The sequence below is a fragment of the Oreochromis aureus genome, linkage group 16, assembly GCF_013358895.1.
Source record: "Oreochromis aureus strain Israel breed Guangdong linkage group 16, ZZ_aureus, whole genome shotgun sequence".
NCBI lineage: Eukaryota > Metazoa > Chordata > Actinopteri > Cichliformes > Cichlidae > Oreochromis > Oreochromis aureus.
Window position 1 is genome coordinate 921,294 of NC_052957.1, and position 25,651 is coordinate 946,944.

Here is a 25,651-nt window from a genome sequence, read left to right on the forward strand (position 1 = left end):
TGAGGTGTGAGTGAATTTAGATTGATATGCTGATGGGAAATAAAGATGAATGAATGAAATGCAAAAATCTCCCCATGTGTAAAGATTTTTAATTTAAAACATTTTATGTAAAAATCTAATTTTTAGCCAGACTCGTCCATCACATGAGTGTATACGTGTTATTTGTTTGCCAGCATACAGCACTTCACTCCCGCTAAAGTTACTGAGTCTACAGGATGCAGAGCCTGGTCCTGACCGCAGGAGGCAGCACTGTGCCGCAGAGCCCGTGAGGCTGCCGGAAATGAAGCCGCAGAGCGGAAAGATGCAGACGAGGCGCTGTGCCGTAAATGGAAAGTGAAACTGGCGCGCGGCTCCGTTTCATGGGGGTGACTGATATCAGGTGAGTTTTCAGACAGCTCGGAGGCTCGCAGGCAGGTGCGACTAACACGCTGCTTCATGCCGGATGTTACCTGAAGGATTAAAGAGGGAAATGAGGCGGGTTACGAGCACAGTTAGCGTTAGCCTCCGTTAGCTCCCGTTAGCTCGGTGGAACAAATGCTCGGTGAGCTGTGACCGTCACAGGACAGGTACACGGTTATTAATCCAGCAGGGAGCGAAGAACAGACAGGTGTTAACAACCCTGACGGTGTGGGAATCTGCACACCTGCAGGAGGCTGACGGAGCAGCCACGCCTGTGTTGCGGTGGAGCTAACAGTTAGCCCCCGATCAGCTAGCAAATACTTTGCCCTGCGGATACACCTGCGCTAAATAGGTACATGAGAACAAATGAACCAGCCGGAACAAAACAGAGCTCAATAAATATGAAAGAAATAAAAAGCTGAACTACACAGTGTAAAGTATTAAAATCCCAAATAAATTCTAAAAGACCACAAAAAGAAGCTCCTTTAAATTTAAAAGACCTCATAGACTGAAAAAGAAAATTAAGTTAAAATAAAGTAACTATATCACAAAGTGACTTGTTAAAAAAGAATTAAAAAGAAAAAAGAAACTAACAGTAAAATAAATCAGGTTCCTGCAGGAAACTGGTGAGCAGGTGTTAACAGGTCAGCATCTGCAGCTTCAGTCCATCACTGAAACATCTCAGTGCTGGAGACGGGACAGGTGACACTCCTGAAATAGGGCCTCTCTTTTTACCTGCTAAATCACCATGGTAACTGATGCTCAACACCTTACCTGGTCATAACCTGCACCTGTTCAGGAGGAGGTGATGTTCAGAGTGTACTCTGATTCAATTTCTGTGTGAAGCTTTTTCCTGGGAGCAGTGAATGAACCCCGGCTGTGAATCTCAGACTGAACTTGTGCTCATGTGATCACGTGTTTCTGTGATCATGTGATCACGTGTTTATGGAGGAAATGTCTAAATGTTGTTCTGTGTGATTCTGACCTGCTGCTGAGTGTGTAAGCTGATAATGTGTGACAGTCAGCTAAACCCAGGTAGAAACATGGATCTGTTTCTCCCGTCTGTTTATTTTTCAAAAAGTTCTTTTGTGATTAAAATGGAAAAAAACCTTCTGAATGACGATGTGTCCTCATATTTCTGACAGTTTGTAGCAGATGTGGTGAAAATCAATGTCCGTTGGTTCTGGTTGAATCTTCAGATCCTGACGTCCTTCACCCGCTGCAGGACGCTGTTAACGGCCTGTGTTTGTTTTAAAGGCGTCTTTCACAGAGTGTGAGCAGCTGCTGAGGGGGCGACAGACTCACCTGTCAGTATAACTGAAGAAGAAGGCGGAGGAGGAGGATGGCCGGCTTTTTGGATAACTTCCGCTGGCCCGAGTGTGAATGCATCGACTGGGGCGAGAGGAGGAATGCCGTGGCCTCTATCGTGGCCGGAGTTCTGGTTAGTGTGAGGCAGAGAGGGGCGGAGTCTGTTTGAAATCAGAAGATAAACGTTCGCTGCTGTGAGTTTGGTGAATGCGGTCTTATTGGAGCTGTGAATATTCAGCTTCACGGGTCTCAGTGATCTGCACTCCGTACCTGCCGACACTCCAGGCTTCCTGTTTGTCCCACAACAATCCCATAATCTGTTTACCTCAAACTTTATTGTTAATAATCCAGAAGTTTGCTGTGATAGTCTGATGTGTGTTAGCTGTTGGTAAACGGCAAATGGACTGGTTTTTACATCTGATCAATCAAAGCCTCATTCACACAAACACTTTGCTTTGCTTTCTATCCAGTATTCACACACATTCATCCATCGGAGAGCAGTGAGGGTTAGTATCTTTCCAAGGACGAGAAAGAAGTGAGATGAGTTGCTCCACCTCCTGAGCTGCAGCCACCGCATGATCTGTAAACACTCAGGCATTAGTGACAGCATGGATGTCTGCTAAGGATGGACAGGAAATAAAACCTTTAGAAACATCACGTCTCACTGTGCACGTTCTCTTCTTTCAGTTCTTCACCGGCTGGTGGATCATGATCGATGCCGCTGTGGCGTATCCAACCCAGGAGCAGATGAACCATGCCTTCCACACCTGTGGCGTCTTCTCCACCATCGCTTTCTTTATGTAAGTGTGAAATGTTGCTTTCGTACTGTACATGCTTTCAGAGTTGTTAGACCATTGAGGCGCAGGTGGGTGGGGGAGAGTTATCCACATGAAATAGCCTGAAAACACATGTAAGATTTGCTCGGGTTTGTTCATGTGCCTCACAGCCTCCTTACAAGCAGCCACTAACGATTGTGTGCTTTATATGGTTTCCTCCTGCAGTGAAATGTAATTTCAGCTTAAACATCTCAGCGAGGCTTTGAAAGGACAAATTGTGACCTCTGATGACGCCTAATTACTCAGAACTCTTCTTTCACCAAAGAGGAACCAAAACCTTTCATGATGTGACAGGAAAGCAGCCAAACCGCAGAATCATTCAGTCTGTTGTTACTCTGACCTCCATGCTGTTAATGAGCTCAGCTGGTGTCAGACAGGTTTGACCTCACCGAGGGCGTTACAGACGTGCCAGATTTCACGGTGTGATTGGAAACTGGTGCTGCAGTGAAATGTGAATCAGCAAAGGTCAAAAACAAAGCAGAGTGTCTGATTGAGACTCCGAAACATGATGATGATGATGATGATGATAATAATAATGGATTGCATTTATATAGCGCTTTTCGAGACCCTCAAAGCGCTTTACAATTCCACTATTCATTCACTACATACAGTTGTAGCCACAGCTGCCCTGGGGCAGACTGACAGAAGCAAGGCTGCCATATCGCGCCATCGGCCCCTCTGGCCAACACCAGTAGGCGGTAGGTGAAGTGTCTTGCCCAAGGACACAACGACCAAGACAGAGCTGGGGATCGAACCAGCGACCTTCCAGTTACAAGATGAGCTTCTGGACCACAGTCGCCTGTCAAACAGGAAGTGATCATGTGATCACTTCCTGTTTATGTCTGCAGTGTCAGCAGCATGAAGCGCTCAGACTCATCTATGTGACTCTGTGTTCATTCTCAGGATTAATGCAGTTTCCAACGGCCAGGTGAGAGGGGACACGTACGGAGAAGGCTGTATGGGCCGGACAGGTGAGTGTTCGTCACCTGTCAGGGATCTGTGGAGCTCAGAGGTGTGAGAAACGCACACGTGAGGCGGATGTTAGGAGTAAAGAGCAGAGCCTCAGCTGTCTGTGTGGCTGTAAAGAGACTAATATGTGGCGTAGCTCAGTGGGCGCACAGACCACATGCCGGCGTGGGTTCGAGTCTGACCCTTTGTTACGTGTTGTCCCTCTCTCCCCCTGCTTTCCTGTCTCTCTTCGCTGTATCTATCCAATAAAAGCTAAAATGACATTTTAAAAAAACTTATATCTGACGGGCGGTGTGAATCCTGCCCTTTGCAGAGCTGTCAGGATGGACAAACACAGCAGACTTTGTTTGCTGTGTTTTACAGTACTGCTCATAAGTAATTGTACTGCATGTGTCTGCGATTGCAGGAGCTCGTCTCTGGCTCTTCATCGGCTTCATGATGATGTTCGGCTCGCTCATCGCTTCCATCTGGATCCTGTTTGGAGGCTACGTAGTGCCGAGTGAGTGTCACCCTGACCATCCACTGTTTCTCCCCTTATGCTGGGCATACACTGTGCGATTTTTGGTCCATTTGTGAGCCGATTTTTCAGTCGTGCGACTGTTTTGGTGATCGGCCCGAGTTTCGCCTTCATCGTGTGTCGTGCATCATGTAGTATACATGGGGTAACGAGAAACGATTAACACCTCACGACCAGCTCCCGATCATCAATCGCTTGGTCGTAAGAAAATCAAACCTGTTTGAAATCCTGTCGGCCATCGTGAGGGTGTCACCGCAGCCTCTCACTGCGCACACACAAACACAGAAATGAAAGTGAAAAGACGGAGCAGCACGGCAGTGCAGTGTGTGAGCTGGACACAAGCGATGGAGGCGCAAGTTGTAGAACTTTGGCAAGCTCATCCGAGCCTTTTTGATGTGGCCTCACAAAATTATCACGACCGCAACAACCGTGAACAGGGCTCTAGACTAACTTTTTGCCACGGTTGCACTGCTGCGCCTAAAAAAACAAAAGTTAGGCGCTCCCAAATTTTTCAACCGCATCGCTTAACACCGCAGTTCTACATGTGCACTTTTTGGTTGGGGAAAACTGCTGTCCATACAGACACTATTGATTTGTAAATGATTAACTAACAATCTTGTGCTTGTGCTTAAAGTGCTTTGGCTCTCTTTGGCAATATTGTAGACAATGTTAAACTTAATCATCATCATCATCATCCTCTGACGACCTGTTTGCTGCTGCCTGCTGCTGAAAGGCAGTGGGGAGAGGGGACACTTGGGCAGTGCATTTATTGCAGCGTATAATGTGTTTTCTGGATACACTGCTGTTTTTTCAGCGTTCAGAGATTGATGGCTCCGTGTCAGAGCTGCCTATGAATTTCAGACAGATCAGACCTTAACTTAACAAAAACGTCATCAATAGTTCTTTTCATCTTTCCTCATTACCCACAGCTACATCCACTCTGTAGGGCCTAGGCTGCTCACTAGGGCTGGGCATCATCACTGATTTCTATAATCCATTCGATTCAATTCAATTTAGCCTCAGACAGTCAGAAATATTATAATTCTGATCATTTATCAGTACCGACACTGTGAGACTTCATCAGAGGTGTGAGCATCACAGCAGATGCCTTTGTGTCAAAGTAACTGAGGATAAAACAGAAAAACATGAAGCAGATTCTCCTGGCCTGACTTTTTATAGCAGATAACCTTAAAAATATTCTACAATTTTGCATAATTTTAAAGTTTACATTTCTTCAGTATTGAACAACAAAAAATAGGCTCTTTTTTGCAAGGTCATTTAAGTAAAAAAAAAAAAAAAAAGAGCAGCTGACAGCGCTGTAAACAACGGTAGACTGGTGGGACCAATTTGGTCGCACTGTAGAGCCCTGGTGAAGAGTTGGATGGACATTGCTGCTCAATCACAGCTGCCTGATTAATGTTTTTCATTACCAATTTAGCAAAGTTGTTGTGTGTGTCTGTGTGAGTGAAAGACCGAGAGCGAGAGACAGATTTTGTGTTATAACCTTCATGTTATGGACGCACAGTCTGAGCACTCAGGTCGCATCAGAGCATCGTGACCTACAAACTTCTAACCCCTGCAAGTCAATCGTACAGTTTGAGCAGGAGCTGAATAACACGACTGAAAAAATCACACAGTATATGTCCAGCTTTAGTCTGTCCTAGCTGGTCTTTGCTGAACATCCAAACATGCAAACCTGGAAATGATCACAAGGCTGGAGGGAAAACCAGAAGTTCTATCTTTAAATTAATAACAGCTCAGCCTGGACAAAGTCAGAGTATGTTATGGTTTGGAGCTCGAAGTCACTGCTGGCCTTTATCAGCTGCTTCATGGTGTTTTCTTCTGCTCTGAATCACATGACCTGTTTGGAAACTTGGAGCTTTTTCCTGTGGTTTGGTCTCTTTCACACACAGAAAAATCCACACGAACTGAAAGTGAACCTCAGTGAATCACTACAAACCACACAAGAACGTTCAGACTGCTCATTGTTCTCGTGACTGAGGCGCAGGTAGCACTCAGGGACAGCCCTCGCTTCATTTCACCTCCAGCGGGTGCAGTTTGTGGCTTCTCACACGTGACCACAGCAGGGTGTTTGAGGTTGCAGCGTAGACCTGGTAGTTGGATCAGGGAGTCTTATTTTAAATTCAACTTTGCTCCTGCAGCAGGTCCATACGCTGCAGTCTTCACCCTGCTGCGCTCGCTGTGTGAGCAGCAGAAGAAAAGCCTTGTGGTTATTACACTGTGGAGTGGGTTCCTGCCAAGCTGATTGTTCCAGCTCATTTCCAAAAGTCTAAAAATACAACAAATGATTTTAATCTGACTTCCTTAGACCTGCGCAGGGAGTCGGCTCTCTCTGAGCATGCTCAGTCGCAGTGAAACCTGATGTGACTGATAACGTGTCGCTGTGTTCCCTCAGAGAAAGAAGTGGCTCCGGGGCTGGCTGTGTTCTTTCAGAACGCCTTCATCTTTTTTAGGTGAGTGAAAAGCAGCAGCGCTGACACTGAAGCAGCTGAAACGGCGCACCCTTACGCCAGGCCTGTTGTAATTAACCAGCTTGGTGCCAAATATGTGCTTCCTGCAGCGTTGCGACACGTTACATGAAACCTGTTGCATCTTATTTCCCGTAATGGGCGGGAGCTCCTGCCGGAAAGCCTGGCTCAGTTTAACCCATTCAGGCCCGTTTCTGTTCCACTAACTGATGCAGAAAGAAGAACTGAAGCCGGGCAGATGGATACGAGCGTGAAGCTTTGACATCCACACAGACTGTAAACACCAGATTTCTCAGGGAGGGGGTTTCCAGCTCTAAACGACAGTTTCTGTTTTCTAACCTGCTCCAGATTAATGATTGATTCACACCTTGTCTTGGTTGGAGTTTGTGTCAGTCCATCAGGACCATCATGTTTCACCTCCACCTGCCCCATGTTCATGTTAGTCTAACCACAGCTGTGTAGCTATTACATGACAGAGCTTCATTAGCCTCCAAACATCACAGCGCTGTGGAGCTGAGCTGTCTGTTTGGATCTGTCTGCTCAGTGTGTGACATCACTGTGACATCACTGTCTCCTCTCTCTGCAGCACTCTGATCTACAAGTTCGGCCGCACTGAAGATTTATGGGGTTAAGACGTGTACACACACACACACACACACACACACACACACACACACACACAGCCCAGATGTTTTGTATTCTGCTGTTTTAGTCGAAGCTGTAAAAACACTTTTAGTATTAATGTTGCTTTTTAAATGGAGACCAATCAGTGCTGCTGCGCACGCACACACATGTAAATATAGTTCTGTTATGTTTCACTTCTCTCTCTGTGTCAGTCTCACTGTGTTTTGTAAAATGAGGGAATTCCTGCTGGCGGGCAGGACCGCCGCTCTTACTGTTAAAGTGTCACTCTGGGAGATTTCAGCTTCACTTCTGTTGGTTAAATGCTAAAGGTCACATGTTATCCGTAAACAGCTGGATGTGAGACGCACCTCTCGTGCTGACAAGAAGACGTAAACAAAAACCTGAACAAACCGGCCCCGTCCGCCAGTCGAGCGGAGCGATGTGTAGCCGGCCCAGGTGTCTCTCTCACACACGCTCAGTCTGGACTGTTTTAGTTTTTTTTTTTTTTTTTTTTACGTCAAACTGTACCTGATTGGTTTCCAGATTGCACTTCCTGTGACTCCTTCAAATTAAAAGTCTGATTGTTACACGTATTTTTAATGAAAATCTTCCACTTCAAGGGGGCGGGGCTAATTTATAGCTGGAAGAACATTTACTGTCTCGTCTCAGTCTGACACTGGATTATAAAAGGACGGTTGTCTTCCTGAATGACTACGATGTGTGTTGAGTTTTCAGTATTAAAGTTTAAAATCTCGACTGCTTCAGTCGTTCCTGAAGCTCTGAGCAGAAATCAAACTGTCATTTTTCTGAAACAATAAAAAGTTTTGTGGGTGTGGCTGTGAGCTGCTGCTTTGTTTGTTATTGTAACCTTTGACCTGCTGTTTACTGGAAGCAATGACTCAGCCTCACCAGTGATTCAGACATTTTATTAAGGTGAACTCCGCTTATTCAGAAGGACAGGGAGTTGACCTCTGCAGGGAGGCGGGGCTTCCTGTGATCCCCCCCCCGGGAAAAAAAAAGTTACATGAAATTTCCCGTAAACAAACATTTACCCAACAAACACTTCCTATTTCACTGAAACAGGAAGTGTTGGCCATGACTGTCCTCTTACCGCAGCCAGTCAGATCCAGCAGTGAGCGTGTGACTCCCACCTGCCTGGGAACGCTCTCACCGACAGTTATTAATAAAGAAACTAACTCAGAGTTAAACAGGACTGTAGGAAGTTTGAGAAAGAGCACGCAGACGTGTACGCAGTTCCTGTTTTCTACTATTTCCTGTCAGAGGTTCGAAGCAGCAGCAGCGTGGAGAACATTCAGGGAGGCGTGGTCATTCAGAAACAAGGCTTGGTTAATGCTAGAGTGACCCGCTCCTCTGCTGCGATGGTCGTTAGAGCGCAGTGATTAAAATTAGTGTCAGGAAGCTGCTCGCTGCGCTCCATCCTGGTTTTACTCCACCAGCTGTCCTCATGGGAGTAGTTCACAAATGTTCTGAGATCAGGTGCATCCAGGTGTTCACAGGTAAATATTCCAGATGGTACATGGTTACATCACCTGGAGCAGGTGAGCGACTCAGTCACCTCTGCTGGTAAACTCTGAATGGAGTCTCTGTGAGTGGGCGGAGCCTCTCCAAGAGTTCAGGAAGCAGCGGCGGGAGGGCAGAGTGCTGATCTGGGCTCGTAGTTACCGTCAGAGATCTGGAGGTCGTCACAGTGCTCTTCAGTGGGATTAAATGTTCGGACTTCAAATTCCCCAGGAAACTGATTCTGAAGGAGGAGAAGACACAGGAACCTCAGAGGCAGTGAAGACTAAAGATGGCCGATTGGACGAATATATCGACGACAGGCTGAGCCTGTTTTTACAACAGCCATTTATTTGCCCATCAGTACGTCTGCTAATAATGGTGGTTGAAGCTAAGAGAAGCGCTGTTTTAATGGCACACTCTTCCAGCTGTGAACAAATGCAGCGATTCATTTACTCAAACTCCAAACAGAACAAAAGAACGGCAGCAGCCTCTGCTCAAAAAAACAAACAATTTATTCAAATAAAAAAACCACAATGGTGGTGAGGGAAACACAGAACTGACTTTTTTCCCCACTCTAACCGTGTTTGTCTCACACACTCGACCAAAGAACAAATAGAAAATTAAACCAAAAGTCGGTTAAAAATCAAAATGTCTCTTCTGGCGAACATAAAAAAAAAAAAAAAAATCTCCGATGTAAAGCGAAGTCTTCTGTGCGATTTGGTGCATCTCAAATAAATAGATGAATAATCCAAAAAGTAGCTATATTAATACTAAAACAACTCGCCCAACCTTAGTGAAGACATGAACAGCTGTTACAGAGCTGGCTCGTTCCTCAGGTACTCCCTGCTAACGTTTGCAATGTTTCTACTACTCTGTTACATTTTTACCCCGGAGTCAGATGAAGCCATTTACCTCATAATGCTCACGAACATTTACTCTGAGGACGCCGTGTGAAACGAACCGATACGACTCAACGAGCCAGAAAAGCGTCTGATGGAACACCGGCACCGGCCTGAACTTTTCTGCTGTTAGCCGCTGTTAGCTGCTGTTATTGAAACTGAAGTGGATCTAACTTTGCTGGACTGACGGCTCTGTTAACACCATTGGACAGTTCAGTGACTCATCAGTCACCATGAAGAACCACGTCAGTCTTACACACTGATCGTGAAGCGAACACTTTCAAAATCAGCTCTTTTACTCGCCTCGCTGAAACACTCACAGTAGATACAGCGCCCACTAGTGTCTGTGTGGTGAGTGTGTGCAGTAGTGTTGGCTCTTACCGGTGGGATTTCATATTTATATGGCTCCAGGCAGCGTTTGATTTTCTCAGTTTGGAAAAACCCGAGGTATCCCAATGCAAGAATGATGATGGCGAGGACCACGATGCCGACGAGCAGCCCCACGATCATCGGCGTCCTGTTCACGTGTTCTGAGAAAACAGACGCAGTGATTTTACTGCTGCAGCTTTAAAACCTTCAGCTGATTCAAAAGCACCGGAGTCGTTTACATTTGTGTCTCTGGTTGGAGTCGGAGCGCGTTAAAGGAACGTTACACTAAGAAGAGCAGCTTACCTGATGCAGGGATGACCTCACACTGGATGCAGCTGCGTGGTTCCACGGAATTACTGTAGACCGTATAGGCCACCTGAACACAGTACCGCTGCCCCTCCTCCAGCTCTTTAATGGTCGTGGAGGCTACAGTGTCTTTATACGCCTGATGAAGACAATGACACACACACACACACACACACAGCAAGTGAATTAAACATAATTCTGTTGAAGTGTTTGCTTCTGCTCGTCTTCTCCTGTACTCAGATAAGATTGTGTTTCCCAGCTGGATTATCAGTCTTTCTGTTTACTGTCAGAGCTCCATGTGTGCTGATGGAAAGTAACCCAGCTGTGCAGCTTAACATTGATAAGAGCAGATGTTTATCCCCCCATGGACCCATGACCACATGCTGTTTCAGGCCTTCACTGCTGCTCGTTTGTGGCTCTCTGGCTTCAGTTTAGTCCTAAAAATGAAGGCGCAGGATTCATCTGGACACGAAACTGCTTCTCAGTCACTTTGAGCCTCTAAAAATGGGAACTGTATAAAAATAGCTGTAATTCTGAAACAGTTCGTACAGACTGTCTGTTAGTCTCTGTGGTGGTGCAGAGGCAAACTGTCCAAATATGCATGGACCTACCTGCACACACTGACAGATACATGTGACTGTATCAGCAAGCACACTGGCACGAATAATAACAACTAAAATAAACTACTCAAAAGGAACACTTTTTCCTTTTTTAGGAACACTAAAAACTACAGAGCCCAGCAAGGGACATTCTTCAATGCACATATTAAACAAATATGTAAGACTGCTTTCTTCCATTTGTGCAACATCTCTAAAATTAGAAATATCCTGTCTCAGAGTGACGCTGAAAAACTAGTTCATGCATTTATTACTTCCAGGCTGGACTACTGTAATTCATTATTATCAGGATGTCCTAAAAACTCCCTGAAAAGCCTTCAGCTGATCCAAAATGCTGCAGCAAGAGTCCTGACAGAGACTAGAAAGAGAGAGCAGATTTCTCCTGTATTGGCTTCCCTTCATTGGCTTCCTGTTAAATCCAGAATTCAAAATCCTGCTCCTCACATACAAGGTCTTAAATAATCAGGCCCCATCTTATCTTAATGACCTTGTAGTACCATATCACCCTATTAGAGCACTTCGCTCTTGCACTGCAGGCCTACTTGTTGTTCCTAGAGTATTTAAAAGTAGAATGGGAGGCAGAGCCTTCAGTTTTCAGGCCCCTCTTCTGTGGAACGAGTGAAGAATGAAGTCTGTTTCTGATTGTTTGGTCAGACACATTCACACTAATGTGCAGAAGTCATTTTGTAGCTCTGGCAGGACTCATCCTGCTCCTCTTTGCACAAAGGAGCAGATACTACCCCTGCTGATGGGGTAAGGCCTTCTACAGCCCCGTCCAGCCCTCCTAAAGTAACTGCCTGTCTCCTGGAATCTCCTCCATGTCTTTGAAGCTGAGCTGAGAGAAACTGTATCCTGGAGGAACTACCTGTGTAACCTCTGTAGGGTCCAGGTATCGCAGCGACACTGAGATTAGCCAAATGGAAAACTAGTGAAAAACAGTCAGAAAAGTGAAACAACATTCATGTTCTGGGGTTGTCTCCTGATTCACACCACCACAAGTTTCACTGACTTGATGTTAAACTCTGACTAAAGAGCGCTCCTTTCATTGTTTCAGCCCTGACACGTGCTGTAACATCAGGTTAGCATAAACACCTCAAGGAATCACTCCGTGTTCTCACCTGCAGAGGACTCTCTCCCTCTCTGCCAAAGTAAATCCGGTGCTTGGCATTCTCGGCGTGTTCCGTCGCCAGCTCATGGTTCTCACTCAGGTGTACAGTGAGTGATCCAGGCTGAGGCAAAATGCTGAACGGAGGCGTGCAGACGTCACCTGGAAGAGCAGAGCGAGCGTCAGCACAGCAGCAGCTCGTGGTTCACACTCTGGTCAGGATGGTTAACACCTCGAGTCTCACAGCTTCACCCACAGACAGCGCTGACACAGTTCAGAGGTTTCTCACCGTATCTGCTGCAGGCGTTAACACCCTCAGATCTCAGCCCCCGTCTCTCGGCCTGCACACGCAGCGTCACGCAGCTGTTCTCAGGCGAGTCGTTAGTGTCGCTCGGCCCAATCGCTGATATGTTGCAGGAATGTAACGGCGTCTGGATGCAGGCTGGAAGAGCTTCCCATTTATCAGAGTTAAATCTGAGGATGAGGAACAGAAACAGACACGAGTCAGAGAAAACATCTGCTGAGCGTTCGCTCTGCTGTGAAACTCAATCACACTCGTTCATTAAACAGGAAGTGCAGTGTGGCACCTCCAGCCTTCCACCTTCTGTTTGGGGTTGCTTTAGTGTTGTTGAAGCAGGAGCTTTGCTGACCTCTGACCTCCTCCTAAACATTTTACCAGCCCACTGTGGATTATAATCTGTGACAGTGACACTACACTCAGCCTGCTGCTCTCTGATGGCGGCTTTCATGTGAAACTGTGAGAACGATGGAGTAAATAAAATGTCATCAGCTGACCTCTCGCCACCATCAGGCGTGACGATAAAAAAGGAAGCTCCACCTTAAAACAGAGCACCTTCCTTGGCTGTGAGGTCTCACCTGCGGTAATTCACCGTGTAGGTGACGTCCGGCTCCCCTGGAGTCCAAGTCAGCTGACCCTTCTCCACCTGGACGTCCTGTGGCGGCGGCGGCGGCGCCTGAGACGCGACTGAGGCAGACGAGAATGAAAAGGTGAAGAAGGCAAACCAGAGAAATCCCTGCATAATCCAGATTATTGTCATTCATGTGATCACAGCCTCAGGTGATTTATTAAAGAGACAGCAGGAAACATCGACCCCACGACGTCTGAGCTCAGAGGGACAAGGATGAAAAAACGAGGAATAACATCTGTCTGCTGCACACGGCACGTTTTTAAAAACTAAACAGATGTGAACCTGCTGTTTGTGGTGACGTCACTAAATCGGATTTCTGTCATTTATTCACTTTCATGTGTTTTCTGCTGCGGACATATGAGATACATCTACATATTTATTTATGTAAGTTACACTTTAATGTGACTGTTTTATTCATAATTTCTAAACAACTGTTTACATAAAATATGAAATAATAAATTAATGATTGGACAGATCAGTTATTTACTGACTGACAGTGTCGGAGTCAGAAATCTTTACAGTGAACAGATGAATGAACATTTATTGCATCAGTAATAATATAAATGAAGTATGAAGGTTAAACATGTTTACAGGCTGATTTAAACAAACACAGACAGAAGTGATGATTATAACCTGAAATAAACTCTTTGAAAGCTTCACAAATCATTTTCCTGTCATGTCAGGAGCGCTGGACATTTATAGCCCACTTCCATATTTCACACCAACCTTTAACCTTCCAGCTGCTGCGACTGTTTCACCTTTTTAACCTGAAACAGTCGCAGCAAACAGAAAAAGGACATTTTCTCATTCTAGACGCGCTGAACTGAACATTTCCTTCTCCGAGCTCACAGAGTTCCGTATTTTATCCGGATGATCAGTTTTAAGCTAAACTCTGACATTTGAACCTAAATGTGACTTTGTGACGTCGACGCTAAATCCACAGGTGAAAACCCAGCTGACAGGTAACAGCAGCCGTTCGTGTTTAGCTGGAAAAACCTGACGCCGATTACAATAAAACAGCTTGAATGAGTCATTAATAACTGAAGACATTAGAAAATGAAACTTTAACATCGGTTATTTTAAAGTTCGTCTGATTCTCACACACACACACACACACACACACACACACACACACACACACACACACACACACACACACACACACACACACACACACACACACACACACACACACACACACACAGGATATTGCTTCATCCGTGATTAGCCTGCGGGGCTACAGGCCGTTGTTAGCCGGTAGCTCGGCAGGTATTGTCCGCCGGCGGCGGCTCCTTACCCCGGGAGAAGGCGTGGAGGCAGAGCAGGATCAGCAGCATGGTGTCGGCCTCATTCCTCGGTCTGTGGCCGGTGTCCGAACATGGTGGCTGGCTGGAGCTGAAGAATCGAAACACACACCGACGCACTTCCTGGCGGAGCTGGATAATCTGGACGTCTCAGTCCGCAGACTGCTTCTGTCTTGGAGGACTTCCGGTTCCGCCTCTTAAAGCTGTAAGTGACAAACGATAACAATGATAAGAAAACACCAACAACTGCTCCACACGGTGTTTGATTACCGCTCACAGCCGCTGGGACAGACTGTGTTTACCAGCAGAGCTCAGAATCAGCTCAGCCCCACCTCACCTGTGAGACAGGTGAGTTACGCTGCCCTCCCACCTGAGTGTCCCGCGCCCTGCACGTCGAAGCTCAGCAATGCCCGTGTCTGGACTCGCCCTCACACCAGCTCACAGGGGGCTGAGTATCGACCGACCAGGGATTCCCCCGCGCGTTCACGTGAGGGTGACGTCAGCACCTCGTGATCAATCACAGGAAATGAGAGTTAAGGCTTCCAAATAAATAAATAAATAAATAAATAAATAAATAATCTGTTTATTTTATGATTTTCTGTGCTGTGTTCAAGAAAAACAAAATGCATTCTAACACAGAGTGTTGCACTTCGATAACTGTGTACAGTGCACTGAAAATATGAAATATGCAGACAGTAGCGGTTTTAGATACGGGCGACACGGGCGGTTGCCCGGGGCGGCATCGTGGTGGGGGGCGGCATCACGGGTATCGGCAAAAAAAAAAAAAAATTGCTCGTACTCATGCTGCCCCGACGGCAGCCAGCGCATATTGGGAATGTCATAGGCACCGATCGGTTTTCTATCGCCCATTTGCTGGGAGTAAGGGCGCCCTCCGTTTGCGAGGTGCGCCTGCTGCTTGCGGCACAGGGAGGAGAGGGCGGGGCGGGGCGGCGGGGGATTCTCTGGCTGGCTGGAGCAGCAAAAATTACCAACTCGCAAAATAAAACAAAATAAAAACAAACCAACAAACACGAAAACACCGGACATTATGATACAGACTTATAATTTGCACCGATGTTTTTTCAAAATTCTATACGCGAAAAGTGAGCGCGAGAGCCCTCGGTGCGCCTGCGCGCTGCTGAAGTCAAAGTAAACTTCTCCGCTACATACAGTCCAGTATATAGAGAGACGAGACCACGAGGCTCCAGTTACAGCAGTGCAAGTAAACGAACAATAAATATTTAAGAGTAAAAAAATAAATATACACTTTAGGACTCGGGGTAAAGGGATCAATAACAATTTAAAATGTATATTTTATATTTTGTTGATTTAAAGTCTCACACACAACCCGTTTTTAAAGTTTAAAAAAAAGAGAAAAGAAGAGGAGTGTAGCGACTTCCACAGTCGGTATAGAGGCCGGGGATTGAGCCTATTTGCCTGACGCGCTGTCAACTTTACGCAATAATGCGAGAGGTGGAATTGCTTGCTTGTTTATTAAAGTGCTTGAAAAGTTTACAGAGCAATGTGTAATTCAAACTCTTAAAACATCACAGGCTCTAATGCAACAAGGGGAAACTCGTTGTGCTGCGGTCAACAAAAACTACGGCTACCCAGCCCTGCTCTGTCAAAATCAAACCAGTGAAAGACAGACTGACAACATCCTCTTAATGTCACCGCTAGCACCCACGTGACTCCCGTCACACATCACCATAGCAACCAAACAAATGAAAACCCAGTGATCATTAAAATTCAATACATTTAATTATGGCTCCTACAAGGAGAAACGAGCAAAAGATAAAGGTAAGCAGATGTGTCACTGGATAATGGCAGGTCATGTATCCTAAAACATTAAGAATCAGAATACTTTCTTAATCCCTAAGGAAATTATGTGGGTTATGTTCCTCCAAGAAGAAATGGTAAAAATAGTAACAGTAACAGACTAAACTCCAAACAATATATACAATAATATAATATTAATTAGTCAGTGTCAATTGTTGATTTTTCCTGTTCTCATTGCATGACGAATTATGATGTCTGTTTAGTAGACGTTTGCATACTATGCATACTCACTCTCTCTTCATGTGTGTGTGTGTGTGTTTCTTTTTATAACCATTCACTGAAACACCTAGAGATGGTTGAGTGGAAAAATTCCAGTAGATCAGCATTTTTGCACCATGCATCATGCTTAAATCATCTTTTGTCCCCATTCTGAAGCTCAGTGTGAACTTTAGCTCTTTTTCATGACCATGTTGATATTTTTAAATGCAGGAGTGGTTGCCGTTTGATGGGCTGATAAAATATTTGCATTAAGAAGTAGTTGAACAGGTTTTGGGAAGTGAGAACAACTAACTTTATGCTATTTATTCCAAATACTAACACGTTAATGTTTGAAAATGTGTTTTTTGCATGCAATTGATTTTCCAAGTGAATTTTATCTAAGTGACTTCTTCAGTCTCCACTGAAAACGTTAAGTCCACATGAACAGAGTCAGTTTTTTGGGATTTCCTTACCTGGATGATTGAACATCTATCAAGACTGTGTAATGTAAAGTTTTTCCTTATTTTCACATTTGGTGTGACCTTTACCTTGATCCAATTCTCACCGGAGTTAAATCAGCTCAAGCTGTTATTGGTATCTACCCTCACACAATCTGGCCATCATATCATGACGAATTATGATGTCTGTTTAGTAGACGTTTGCATACTATGCATACTCGCTCTCTCTTCATATGTGTATGTGTGTGTGTGTGTGTGTGTGGGGGGGGGCACCCGAGGGGGTGTTCGCCCAGGGCGCCAAACAGGCTAGGACCGCCACTGTATGCAGACTGGGTTTTTGTTCCATTTTGTTTTATTTTAATTTGATATCATTATATTAAATGTTTGGTTTTAGTTTCTAATATATTAAAGATAAAATCAGTCATTTTTGAAGTTATTTAAATAAAAAAAGAATATTGTACTCATAAACTTACATATGTTAGTCTGTAATTTCCTCTTCCAACAAACTGATAAGTTTAGAATTAACTTATTAAAAATAGAAACGGGCACCAGTTTGTGGAGGCTGCCATGCTGAATACAGCGGGAAAGATATCTGGATACTGCTCCCTGCCGCTCAGCCTTATCACATTTTACGTATCAGGCTGGAGATCGGCCACATAAGTAGTACGCCAAAGGCAGAGGACAAGAGCAACTGCAGATGTTTGCATACTGTGGACGGACAGCTAGATTCATACCTGTTGATCATCTGAGAAGGGGAACCCTTCATCAAAGACACCAAAATACGAACGAAAGGGACTACGCCACCGGCACCTTAATCAAATCCCACCCTCTTCTTCCTCAAGCTGAAGTCAGGGCTCTAACACATGGAAATGTGAATAAACGTGCTTATTTACTCCTGATTTTGTGACTATTACTTATTGTCAGCAGATTGGACGTGACCCTGCCGTTTCCAGACAGCTGACAACAATAACAGCTGGTTAAAAGTTAACAATTTACCAAGTAAGGTCAGGCTCGACTTTCCCCCTGATAAACAGTTTGGTTACATTTTCATTAAGGCCGTTTCTCAATTCTCAAGTACGCGAGTCCGTACTCGCAGGTGAGAGAACGCAGCGCGATTTATGTACGCCAGCGTACTTGATGACATCACAGCTCTGGAGTTTTTACTGCCGTCCCCTCTTAATTTAACTGTGATTAATATTTGCAATGGAAATTACATAACATGACATGAAAAAGATTACACATGATGTAGTAGAGTTTTTAAAGAAAAGAAGATAATTAAAAAATAATCTGAAGCACTTTGGCAAAATTCGCTACACATCGCTTACATATCATCTGTTTCATAATGTTTAATAAGCTTCATACAGTTAAGCACAATCACTACATGACTGAAACACAAGCTTAATCTCTCTATTAATAAAAATAGTACACATGTATGCGTGATTAAAAACAAACAGGTGAGATGTTATAACACTTTTATTTTTATTTTAGTAAACACTCAAAAATTACAGCTGGCAGCTCCTGGGGTTTGGAAGAGAATTGAACAAATATTCAAAATCTAATCTGATCATTTTTGGAGCAGCCTTCAGGATCTCCACGTATTAACCTGCTGTTTTTGTTCCCGGTGAAAATGTTTCCTCCTGAATTTAAATATTTTTAATGTTAGATTTAATTCAGAGTCAGCTCATTTCAGCCAAACTGATTTACTCAGGAACAAATAAAACACTGAAATAAACCAAACATTAACATTTAGAAGTTATCTAAGAGACTCATGTTTAACCTGAGTAGCCAAAGACCGCGGGGGACTGAAAACGATGTGCCAGGAGTTCACTGTTCTCGCCGGCTCTAGTGACCCTCGAGCTCCCGGCTAGCTATCGAGCTGGTGGGTAACAGACGTCTCCAAAAACGTCGGAGCACTTTTGCAAATATGTGATATCTTGATAAATCGAGCAGATATTTGAAGTTTACACAGCTACATTCTCGCCTGAAAATATCTTAAAAGTTTATTTTGTGACCCAGAAAGAGTAATATTTAAAAGTTTTTAGCCGTGCTCCTCTGCCATTGCTGAGTTTGCGTTATGGGCCAAATGCATTCGGGGAAATTTGGCTGTACCAAGTCCATACAAGTCACAACCGATGCACGCTCGATAAAACCGGAGCAGTGAGACCACATCCGGGAATTTTTTGTGTTCTCGGCATGATGCGTACTTTGGAACAGTATTTGGTCTCCAACTGACAATGTTTCACAAGTCCACGAGTACACACAAGTACGCATATTGAAACGCGGCTTGCGTGTCTGAGTCTAACAACGTTAGACCCACTTTAAGTTTCACTAACAGCGGCTAACAACAGCTAGCAGAGACCAACAACAGCAAAAACAGCAGCGCTGACCAACAGATCTCACAAATCCACCTTAGTATGGCTGACATGGGAAAAAAGCGAGCCTCTCTCACTCATCGACTGGCATCCAACTTTCACAAAGTTTTACAGCCTCTTTCAAATGACATAAAGGACACTTATCACACAGCATTGACAGCTGAGGTCAACCACTGACTTGGAACGAGCCATTCCAATCCATTTTCACTTAATAGAATAGAATAGAATAGAATGCCTTTATTGTCACTATACAGTTGTACAATGAGATACAGAGCATCTCCTACTCAGTGTAAACATGCTGGGGGGTACAGTTCTGCAGCGCTATATACATATGGACAGTATTAACATATGGAAGAAGATGTGTATATATATATAAAATGTACAATTTACAAGCCGTAAGTAATATGTAATAAATAGTGTTATGTATGTACAGTTGAGTTATTGCACATGGAATTGGTATAAATAGTGGTGGTCCATAGAGGAAGTGGGAAGTGGGGGGCTGTGTTATCGGTGCATGTGTGAGTTCAGGGTGGTTATCGCTTTGGGGAAGAAACTGTTTTTGAGTCTGTGGGTTTTTGTGCTGATGCACCTGTAGCGCTGCCCTGAGGGAAGCAGGCTGAACATGTTGAAGCCAGGGTGGGAGCTGTCCTTGATGATGTTTGCTGCTCTGCTGAGGCAGCGGGAGGAATAAATGTCCATCAGGGAGGGAGAGGGCAGCCGATGATCTTTTGTGCTGTCTTGACCACACTCTGAAGCCTCACTCTATCTGCCTTGGTGCAGCTGCCGTACCATACCATGATGCAGTAGGTTAGCAGGCTCTCAATGGACGAGCGGTAGAAGGTCAGCAGCAGGTTGGAGTTCAGCTTGTACTTCCTGAGGACTCTCAGGAAGTGCAGTCGCTGTTGGGCCTTCTTGATGACCGCTGAGATGTTTTCCGTCCAGGAGATGTCAGCAGAGATGAGGACACCAAGGAACCGGAAGGTGTGGACCCTCTCCACACACTCCCCGTTGATGTAGAGGGGGGCCAAGTCGGTGTTGTGTCTCCTGAAGTCAACAATGAGCTCTTTGGTTTTCTTGGTGTTCAGTGCCAGGTTGTTCTCTGAACACCAGGCTGCCAACTTCAGGACTTCCTCTCTGTACTCTGCCTCGTCTCCCTTTGAGATGAGTCCGACTACCGTGGTGTCATCAGCAAACTTGATGATGAGAGTGTTGTTGTGGGTCGGACTGCAGTCGTGGGTGTAGAGAGAATACAGGAGGGGGCTCAGCACACAGCCCTGTGGGGAGCCGGTGCTCAGTGTGCGAGTGGAGGAGAGATGAGGGCCGAGTCTCACAGTCTGGGGCCGGTTTGTGAGGAAATCCTTTATCCAGGCACATGTGAGAGGAGGGAGGCCAAGAGTGACCAGTTTGGTGAAGCCTTTCCATCATGTCTCAAACATTCCTATTGGTTCATCCTTCTTCCCTGTTCTTTATTATCAGCAGGTATACACCCCCACAAAAAGAGAAATCATGTGCTTAAGGCCTAGAAACTTGTAACTCCCCCCAAGTTCAATAACTGACACAAGGTGTTCTTGAGTCTTACCTGCATTTATTGGACACAGGTGCACCAACGATGCTGTGAGATCTGTACAAAGCAACATAAAATAATCATTTTTCACAGTAAGGTGTTCTAATAGAGAATAAACAATAAAGCGTATTATATGACAACATAAAAACATTCACAAAAATGTTGTATGCTGTTGATTTAACCTTTACAAAATGTCGACACATTCGTTATGACACGTGACTAACAAACTCGACAGCTCTGTCACAAGCCTTAGCTGAGATATGCAGAGCTGTCTGGAGGTCCGACCCCAGCATCAGACCTCTGCAGCAGCTCCATTCTTTCCTTTTTCAGCCATTGTGTTGGAGAGTCTGCTGCTGTGCTTGGATCATTGTCCTGTTGATGACCCAGTTTAGCCGTGGGACAGACGGCCTCACACTGACTACTTTGGTATACAGTTCATGGTCCACACAGATCATCATCCTTCCACTGCTGTGCTGACAGCTGCTGACAGCTGTTTCCTCCAAACGTGCTGTGCGTTTAGACAAACATCTTCTTATGGAAAATTCTAGTTTATCCTCACATTAAATTTATGTGTTTGGAATCTCACTGTATGACTCTTGTATAACCTTTGCCTGCTTAAGATGAAGCAAGTATGTGTCAGCATGACCTTGTGAAAACTGCTTAGCTAGGCCTAACGATGTTTCACTATGTTATCTGCAAACTGTTTTGCTCAGAGGGATGAAGCTCAGGGCCAGCGGCAGGTGCTGGCCTGGGAAAGGATAGTGGGAGTCTTCTGTGTTCAACAACAGCCTGGGTTGGACAAAAGACTGTTGTAACTGAAAAGATACACAGAGTTTGTGCGATGGTATGAAAGGGGCGCTGCGACGCCCCGAGGTTAGACGTTCGTTACTATGAACCTGCTATGTTTTGATGTGTATGTGTGTTCTCCTGCCTTTATTTACAAAATTCCACGACAAGCTCCACTTTGGTCTCGTTTGTTCCTGAAGTCTTTGCAAACCTAAGCTATGCTAACATGTTCTTTTAGAGAGAAGAGGCGTTCTCCTGCAGCACGTCTAACAGCCACACTTGTTCATCTTCACGGTGTGACTGTGTGGCCGACCACAGGCCACGATTTTAATCCACGTTAGAATGAGAGTTTGGATTTTCTTCACGTGACTGTAAAACAGGTGCTGCTCTGTCACACTGTGCTTCGTCAGCCTGCATCAGTTTTTATACCCCCTGACATTAAATTTAGTTGTTCTGGAGCACTTTGTGTGGCAGACCTCCACAGAAACCCAAACTCAGTGATCGTAGGAATCTTCTTGGAGAAGAACTGTGCTCCACTCTGGTCCTCGCATGTCTGTCCCTGAAAGCTTCATGTGATCGTTGGACATTTATTAAAAGTCACAGAGCCTCAAACTGGCTGCAAGACACAGAGAAACAAACCAGCCCAACACTGCTGATGGAGCTTCACCTGAAATCCACTCTGAAGGTGCTCCTTAGTCATGGCAAACTCTCCGGGGCCCTCTGCTGGACAAAGACGCTCTCAGCAGAATTCAGTTCACTCACCTGCTGCTGCTACTTGAACTCATTAATGTGGGCTCTGAGCTGAGCTATGCTACTATTATTCTGCTCTCTGTGAGAAGCAGAGCAGGTGGATGCAGCTTCCTGATTCAGTGTTCATAAAAAGGAAATTATATTTCTAAAGGTGCCACTGACATCAAATTCTCACCAGATGTTGGTAACAGCTCATCCAATCCACATTGAAAGAAATCAAACCATAGATGGCCATAAATTAAGTTATGTGTAATAATGAGAAACAACAGAGGAAAATTCTGAACACATGAAGAAAAGAGCCGCAAAAAGGAAAGTCCTGTCAGCAGCAGGAATCTGTCAGGGATCCTGCCACTCGGTGCAAATCCGTTAGCAGCTGGTTCAGTCGCAGCTGATGGCTTTAAAAGCCGTCTCACTGAGGCGCATTTAAAGTTCGGTGAACAGCATTCAGACAAACCTGTGCAGCGTCCACATCACTGCTCCCAGGGCCCAAATCCATCTGCCTCACTCAAACAAAACCCTGAGATACCTAAACTCCTCCACTCGGGGCAGCGACTTGTCCCTGATTATCAATCCTGCTTCTTCACACGTGGCTGCAAACGTCTTCAGCGAGAGCTGGAGGCTGCCAGCGAAACCACATCATCTGCAAAACGCAGAGATGAGTCTCTGAAGCCTCCACAGCGAAAGCCAGTTTAAGATAAGATCACCTTTATTAGTCCCACACATGGGAAATTAGTTGTCTCTCAGCAGATATTGGAGAGTGCAAAGTTACAGTAGCAAAAATTAAGACAAACACTGGAATAGGATAAATGTGAATTTGTCAGAGGAGAATTTTAGATTAGTAGCAGCTAAGACAGATTCTGTTTTAATTCACAGCATCACAGTGATCCAGTTAACTCAAAATACAAACTCACTGTATGAGCTCCTTACAGACGCCTGGCACTTTAAACGTTTGTTTATTGATTGTGTGTTGTGGACTGCACTACTGTTACTCTTTATCATCCTGCTGAAACACAAAAATCTTTGTGGGGTCAATAAAACAGGGTCCTCAAACATTTGGGGGCCAGGGACCCCTAATAATCCTCATACTCATATAACTGCCTTTTGTATTCCTAGATACTGTACAAATTATTTATATGTTAAACCTTTCTACATAGTTAGTCCCAAAGAAATAAAAACTTATAAATATAAAAAAATATTTGAACTCACAGCGTTTTTGTTTTTCAAATAACAAATCAGAAAGTTTCCAAAAAATTAAGAGTGAAAAAACTGGGACCATTCCAGTGAAGCTGTTTCGTTTGAACTGCAGTTTAAAGACTTTTTAACTGGTTCAGTTTTAACACAATGGACATCATACCCTTATTCAAACAGAGCACTGAAAACCTTAGCCTTCTTTACTTATCATGAATATTTGCTTGAGGCTTTATTACACACAGACCATCCAGTCATCACCAACAATAATAACTGTTGGTGAGCCTGTTTCTCTATTCTCAGAGGGATGGATGACAAACACACTCTAACATCTTCCACCTGTCCTTGTTCTTCATCACAGTCAAAGATGACAATGATGACACAGAGGTAAGTGAAGGAAAGAGGAGCAATGCTTGCATGGCCTCAGCAGCCAGTTCAGGACACTGGTGTGAGAGGGAGGTCCAAACGTTTGCATGACTGGCCTTCATGTTCTATCCCAGGATCCTTCTAAAAGCTGTTCTTCTGCCCTGCATGTTTGCAATGTTCTGCTGCAGCTGGTGAAAATGGACGACGCGCCCAGTCTCAGGCATCAGTGCTCACGTCACAGAAGTGTGAGCTGCAGAGCTCACACAGTGATGTTAGTGTGACCAAGTGGTCGGCGGGGTTATAAAAGAAATAATAAAATGACAACGCCACCTAGGGGAATTTCACCCCCAGGAAATATATGTTTAAGAAAAATAGATAAAAAGGAATAAAAGAGGCCGCACAGATTCAAGGGATGCACACTGAGGCAGGTTGGCTCCAATATTAAAACAGTTTTATTTATAGTAAAAATAAATAAAATATTTAGAAACCAAGATGTAGCGTCATTGTTGACAGTGTCCTAAAGTGAAAATAAAACAATCATGGAACTTGGACTTACCAGCAGCCGTGGACCCAAAAAGAAAATCACTGCAGCCCACCAGGTGCTGTACAAAAGAAAGTGTGAAAACGACCCACCACCTGAGGTCCCAGGGCCACTGGCACGTCCTTCGTCCACTGAAATAAAACACAGAAATATGTTAAAAGAATAAAAGGGACACTGAGCGTCTGGCTCGCTACAGATCATAAAAAACTAAAACACACTTTAATAACTTTAATAAAAGAAATCGCACACACGCACACACACACCACACTGGAAGGCTTATGCCCCATGGGTCCACTCGTACTGGTAGTAATTGTCCCAGCCTCAATCGCAAGCTGGTCTGGCTCCCCACAGGCTAAGACCAGCAACGGAGGCAATTTAAAATTCCCGGCACGACACTCGGGCAAAGGATTGCTTCAGCCCGATCACAGAAGCGTGGGCACAGGCAACAGTCCAGAGATAAAATAAAATAAAACCAGGCGAACCAGGAAATGGTAGGCCTACTTAATAAAACAAGATAAGACAAGATACAACAATTCAAAACCAGACAAGACAGCAGGCTCCACCGAGGAGGAGCCCTCACAACAACGGCTAGGCAGGCGTCTTGATTCTTCAATTAAGGCTGTGCGAGTTGCCACGGAGGTGAAGGCAGCGATCAAACCCTAAAACAGATAAATGTAACCTTAGCCTGTGGTAGCTGTTAATGCTAATAAAAATAGTTTTAACGGCTTACCCCAGGACCGGAGGCGCTATACTCTCACTGGTGGGGATCACACGAGCACCTCTCTCCGCAACGCCGGAATAAAACAAACTGCCGCGCTACAACAGGCCGCAAAAACTATTACTATACAGTCCAATACTGGGAAGGAATCTGAGGTTAAGCAAGAGCATACCTGTGGCTGTCATATGATCTACTCTTGCTGATCAGTCTGTCGCAGAGTACCAGCATTTACTGCTGCTTTGCGCTGAATGCATGGGAGGAATGATCAAGAGAAGCACCAGCTTAGCTTTATACCTGATGCCAGCCTGCAATCGATATGAAGGTGGGTTCCCAATTAACCTAGTTGTGCAGTGAGAGCGAGAGCAGGAAAGAGCGAGCGAGAGAGAGAAAAGAAAGGCGAGTAGCCCATCCGGCTACATCAGGTTACAACGTTCCTCACAACAGACATTTTCTCTTTGTTCAGAAACTCAGTCAGCTGTGGGAACATGTCTGTTCTTCCATCCTGTATCCTTCTTCTCAGCAGGTCTGTTTTCTTCAGACGTGACCTGTAGAGTTCCCAACTGTCCCAAAATTGGCTGGTCCCTTATTCTACTGTAAATGTCCCGTATAGTGACCGTTACCTGTGATGCCATTTCCTCACCAACAGATGGCACTCTTACAAATACAGAATCTGATTTGA

At 44.8% G+C, this 25,651-nt stretch overlaps 2 protein-coding genes and 1 long non-coding RNA gene across 6 annotated transcripts; 1 reads left to right on the top strand and 2 right to left on the bottom strand.

The window, feature by feature from the left end:
* The first annotated feature begins 229 nt into the window (after positions 1-229).
* On the top strand, positions 230-7,973 carry LOC116314988 (transmembrane protein 50B). The gene is made up of 7 exons (XM_031733142.2): positions 230-379; positions 1,657-1,840; positions 2,395-2,507; positions 3,447-3,514; positions 3,919-4,011; positions 6,446-6,503; positions 7,105-7,973. Exons 2-7 carry the CDS (start codon positions 1,742-1,744, stop codon positions 7,148-7,150), a joined length of 477 nt encoding a protein of 158 aa, XP_031589002.1. The 5' UTR covers positions 230-379; positions 1,657-1,741; the 3' UTR covers positions 7,151-7,973.
* LOC116314987 lies at positions 7,103-14,738 on the bottom strand. Of its 3 annotated transcripts, none has more exons than XM_031733137.2 (8): positions 14,530-14,738; positions 14,186-14,395; positions 12,836-12,944; positions 12,249-12,433; positions 11,973-12,121; positions 10,235-10,376; positions 9,944-10,092; positions 7,103-8,904 (listed from the first exon to the last, which is right to left on the bottom strand). In XM_031733137.2, exons 2-8 carry the CDS (start codon positions 14,223-14,225, stop codon positions 8,776-8,778), a joined length of 903 nt encoding a protein of 300 aa, XP_031588997.1. In that variant the 5' UTR covers positions 14,226-14,395; positions 14,530-14,738; the 3' UTR covers positions 7,103-8,775. The 3 variants fall into 3 exon arrangements, with proteins under 3 accessions (XP_031588997.1, XP_031589000.1, XP_031589001.1); XM_031733140.2 differs by having other exon boundaries at positions 14,563-14,680; XM_031733141.2 differs by lacking the exon at positions 14,530-14,738 and having other exon boundaries at positions 14,186-14,509.
* A 5,666-nt stretch (positions 14,739-20,404) lies between these two features.
* LOC120433409 lies at positions 20,405-25,448 on the bottom strand. 2 transcript variants are annotated; one of them, XR_005608528.1, is made up of 4 exons: positions 25,145-25,448; positions 24,270-25,070; positions 20,639-20,680; positions 20,405-20,523 (listed from the first exon to the last, which is right to left on the bottom strand). It is a non-coding gene; the product is annotated as an uncharacterized LOC120433409 (long non-coding RNA). The 2 variants fall into 2 exon arrangements; XR_005608527.1 differs by having other exon boundaries at positions 20,639-25,070.
* Between the last annotated feature and the right edge of the window lie 203 nt (positions 25,449-25,651).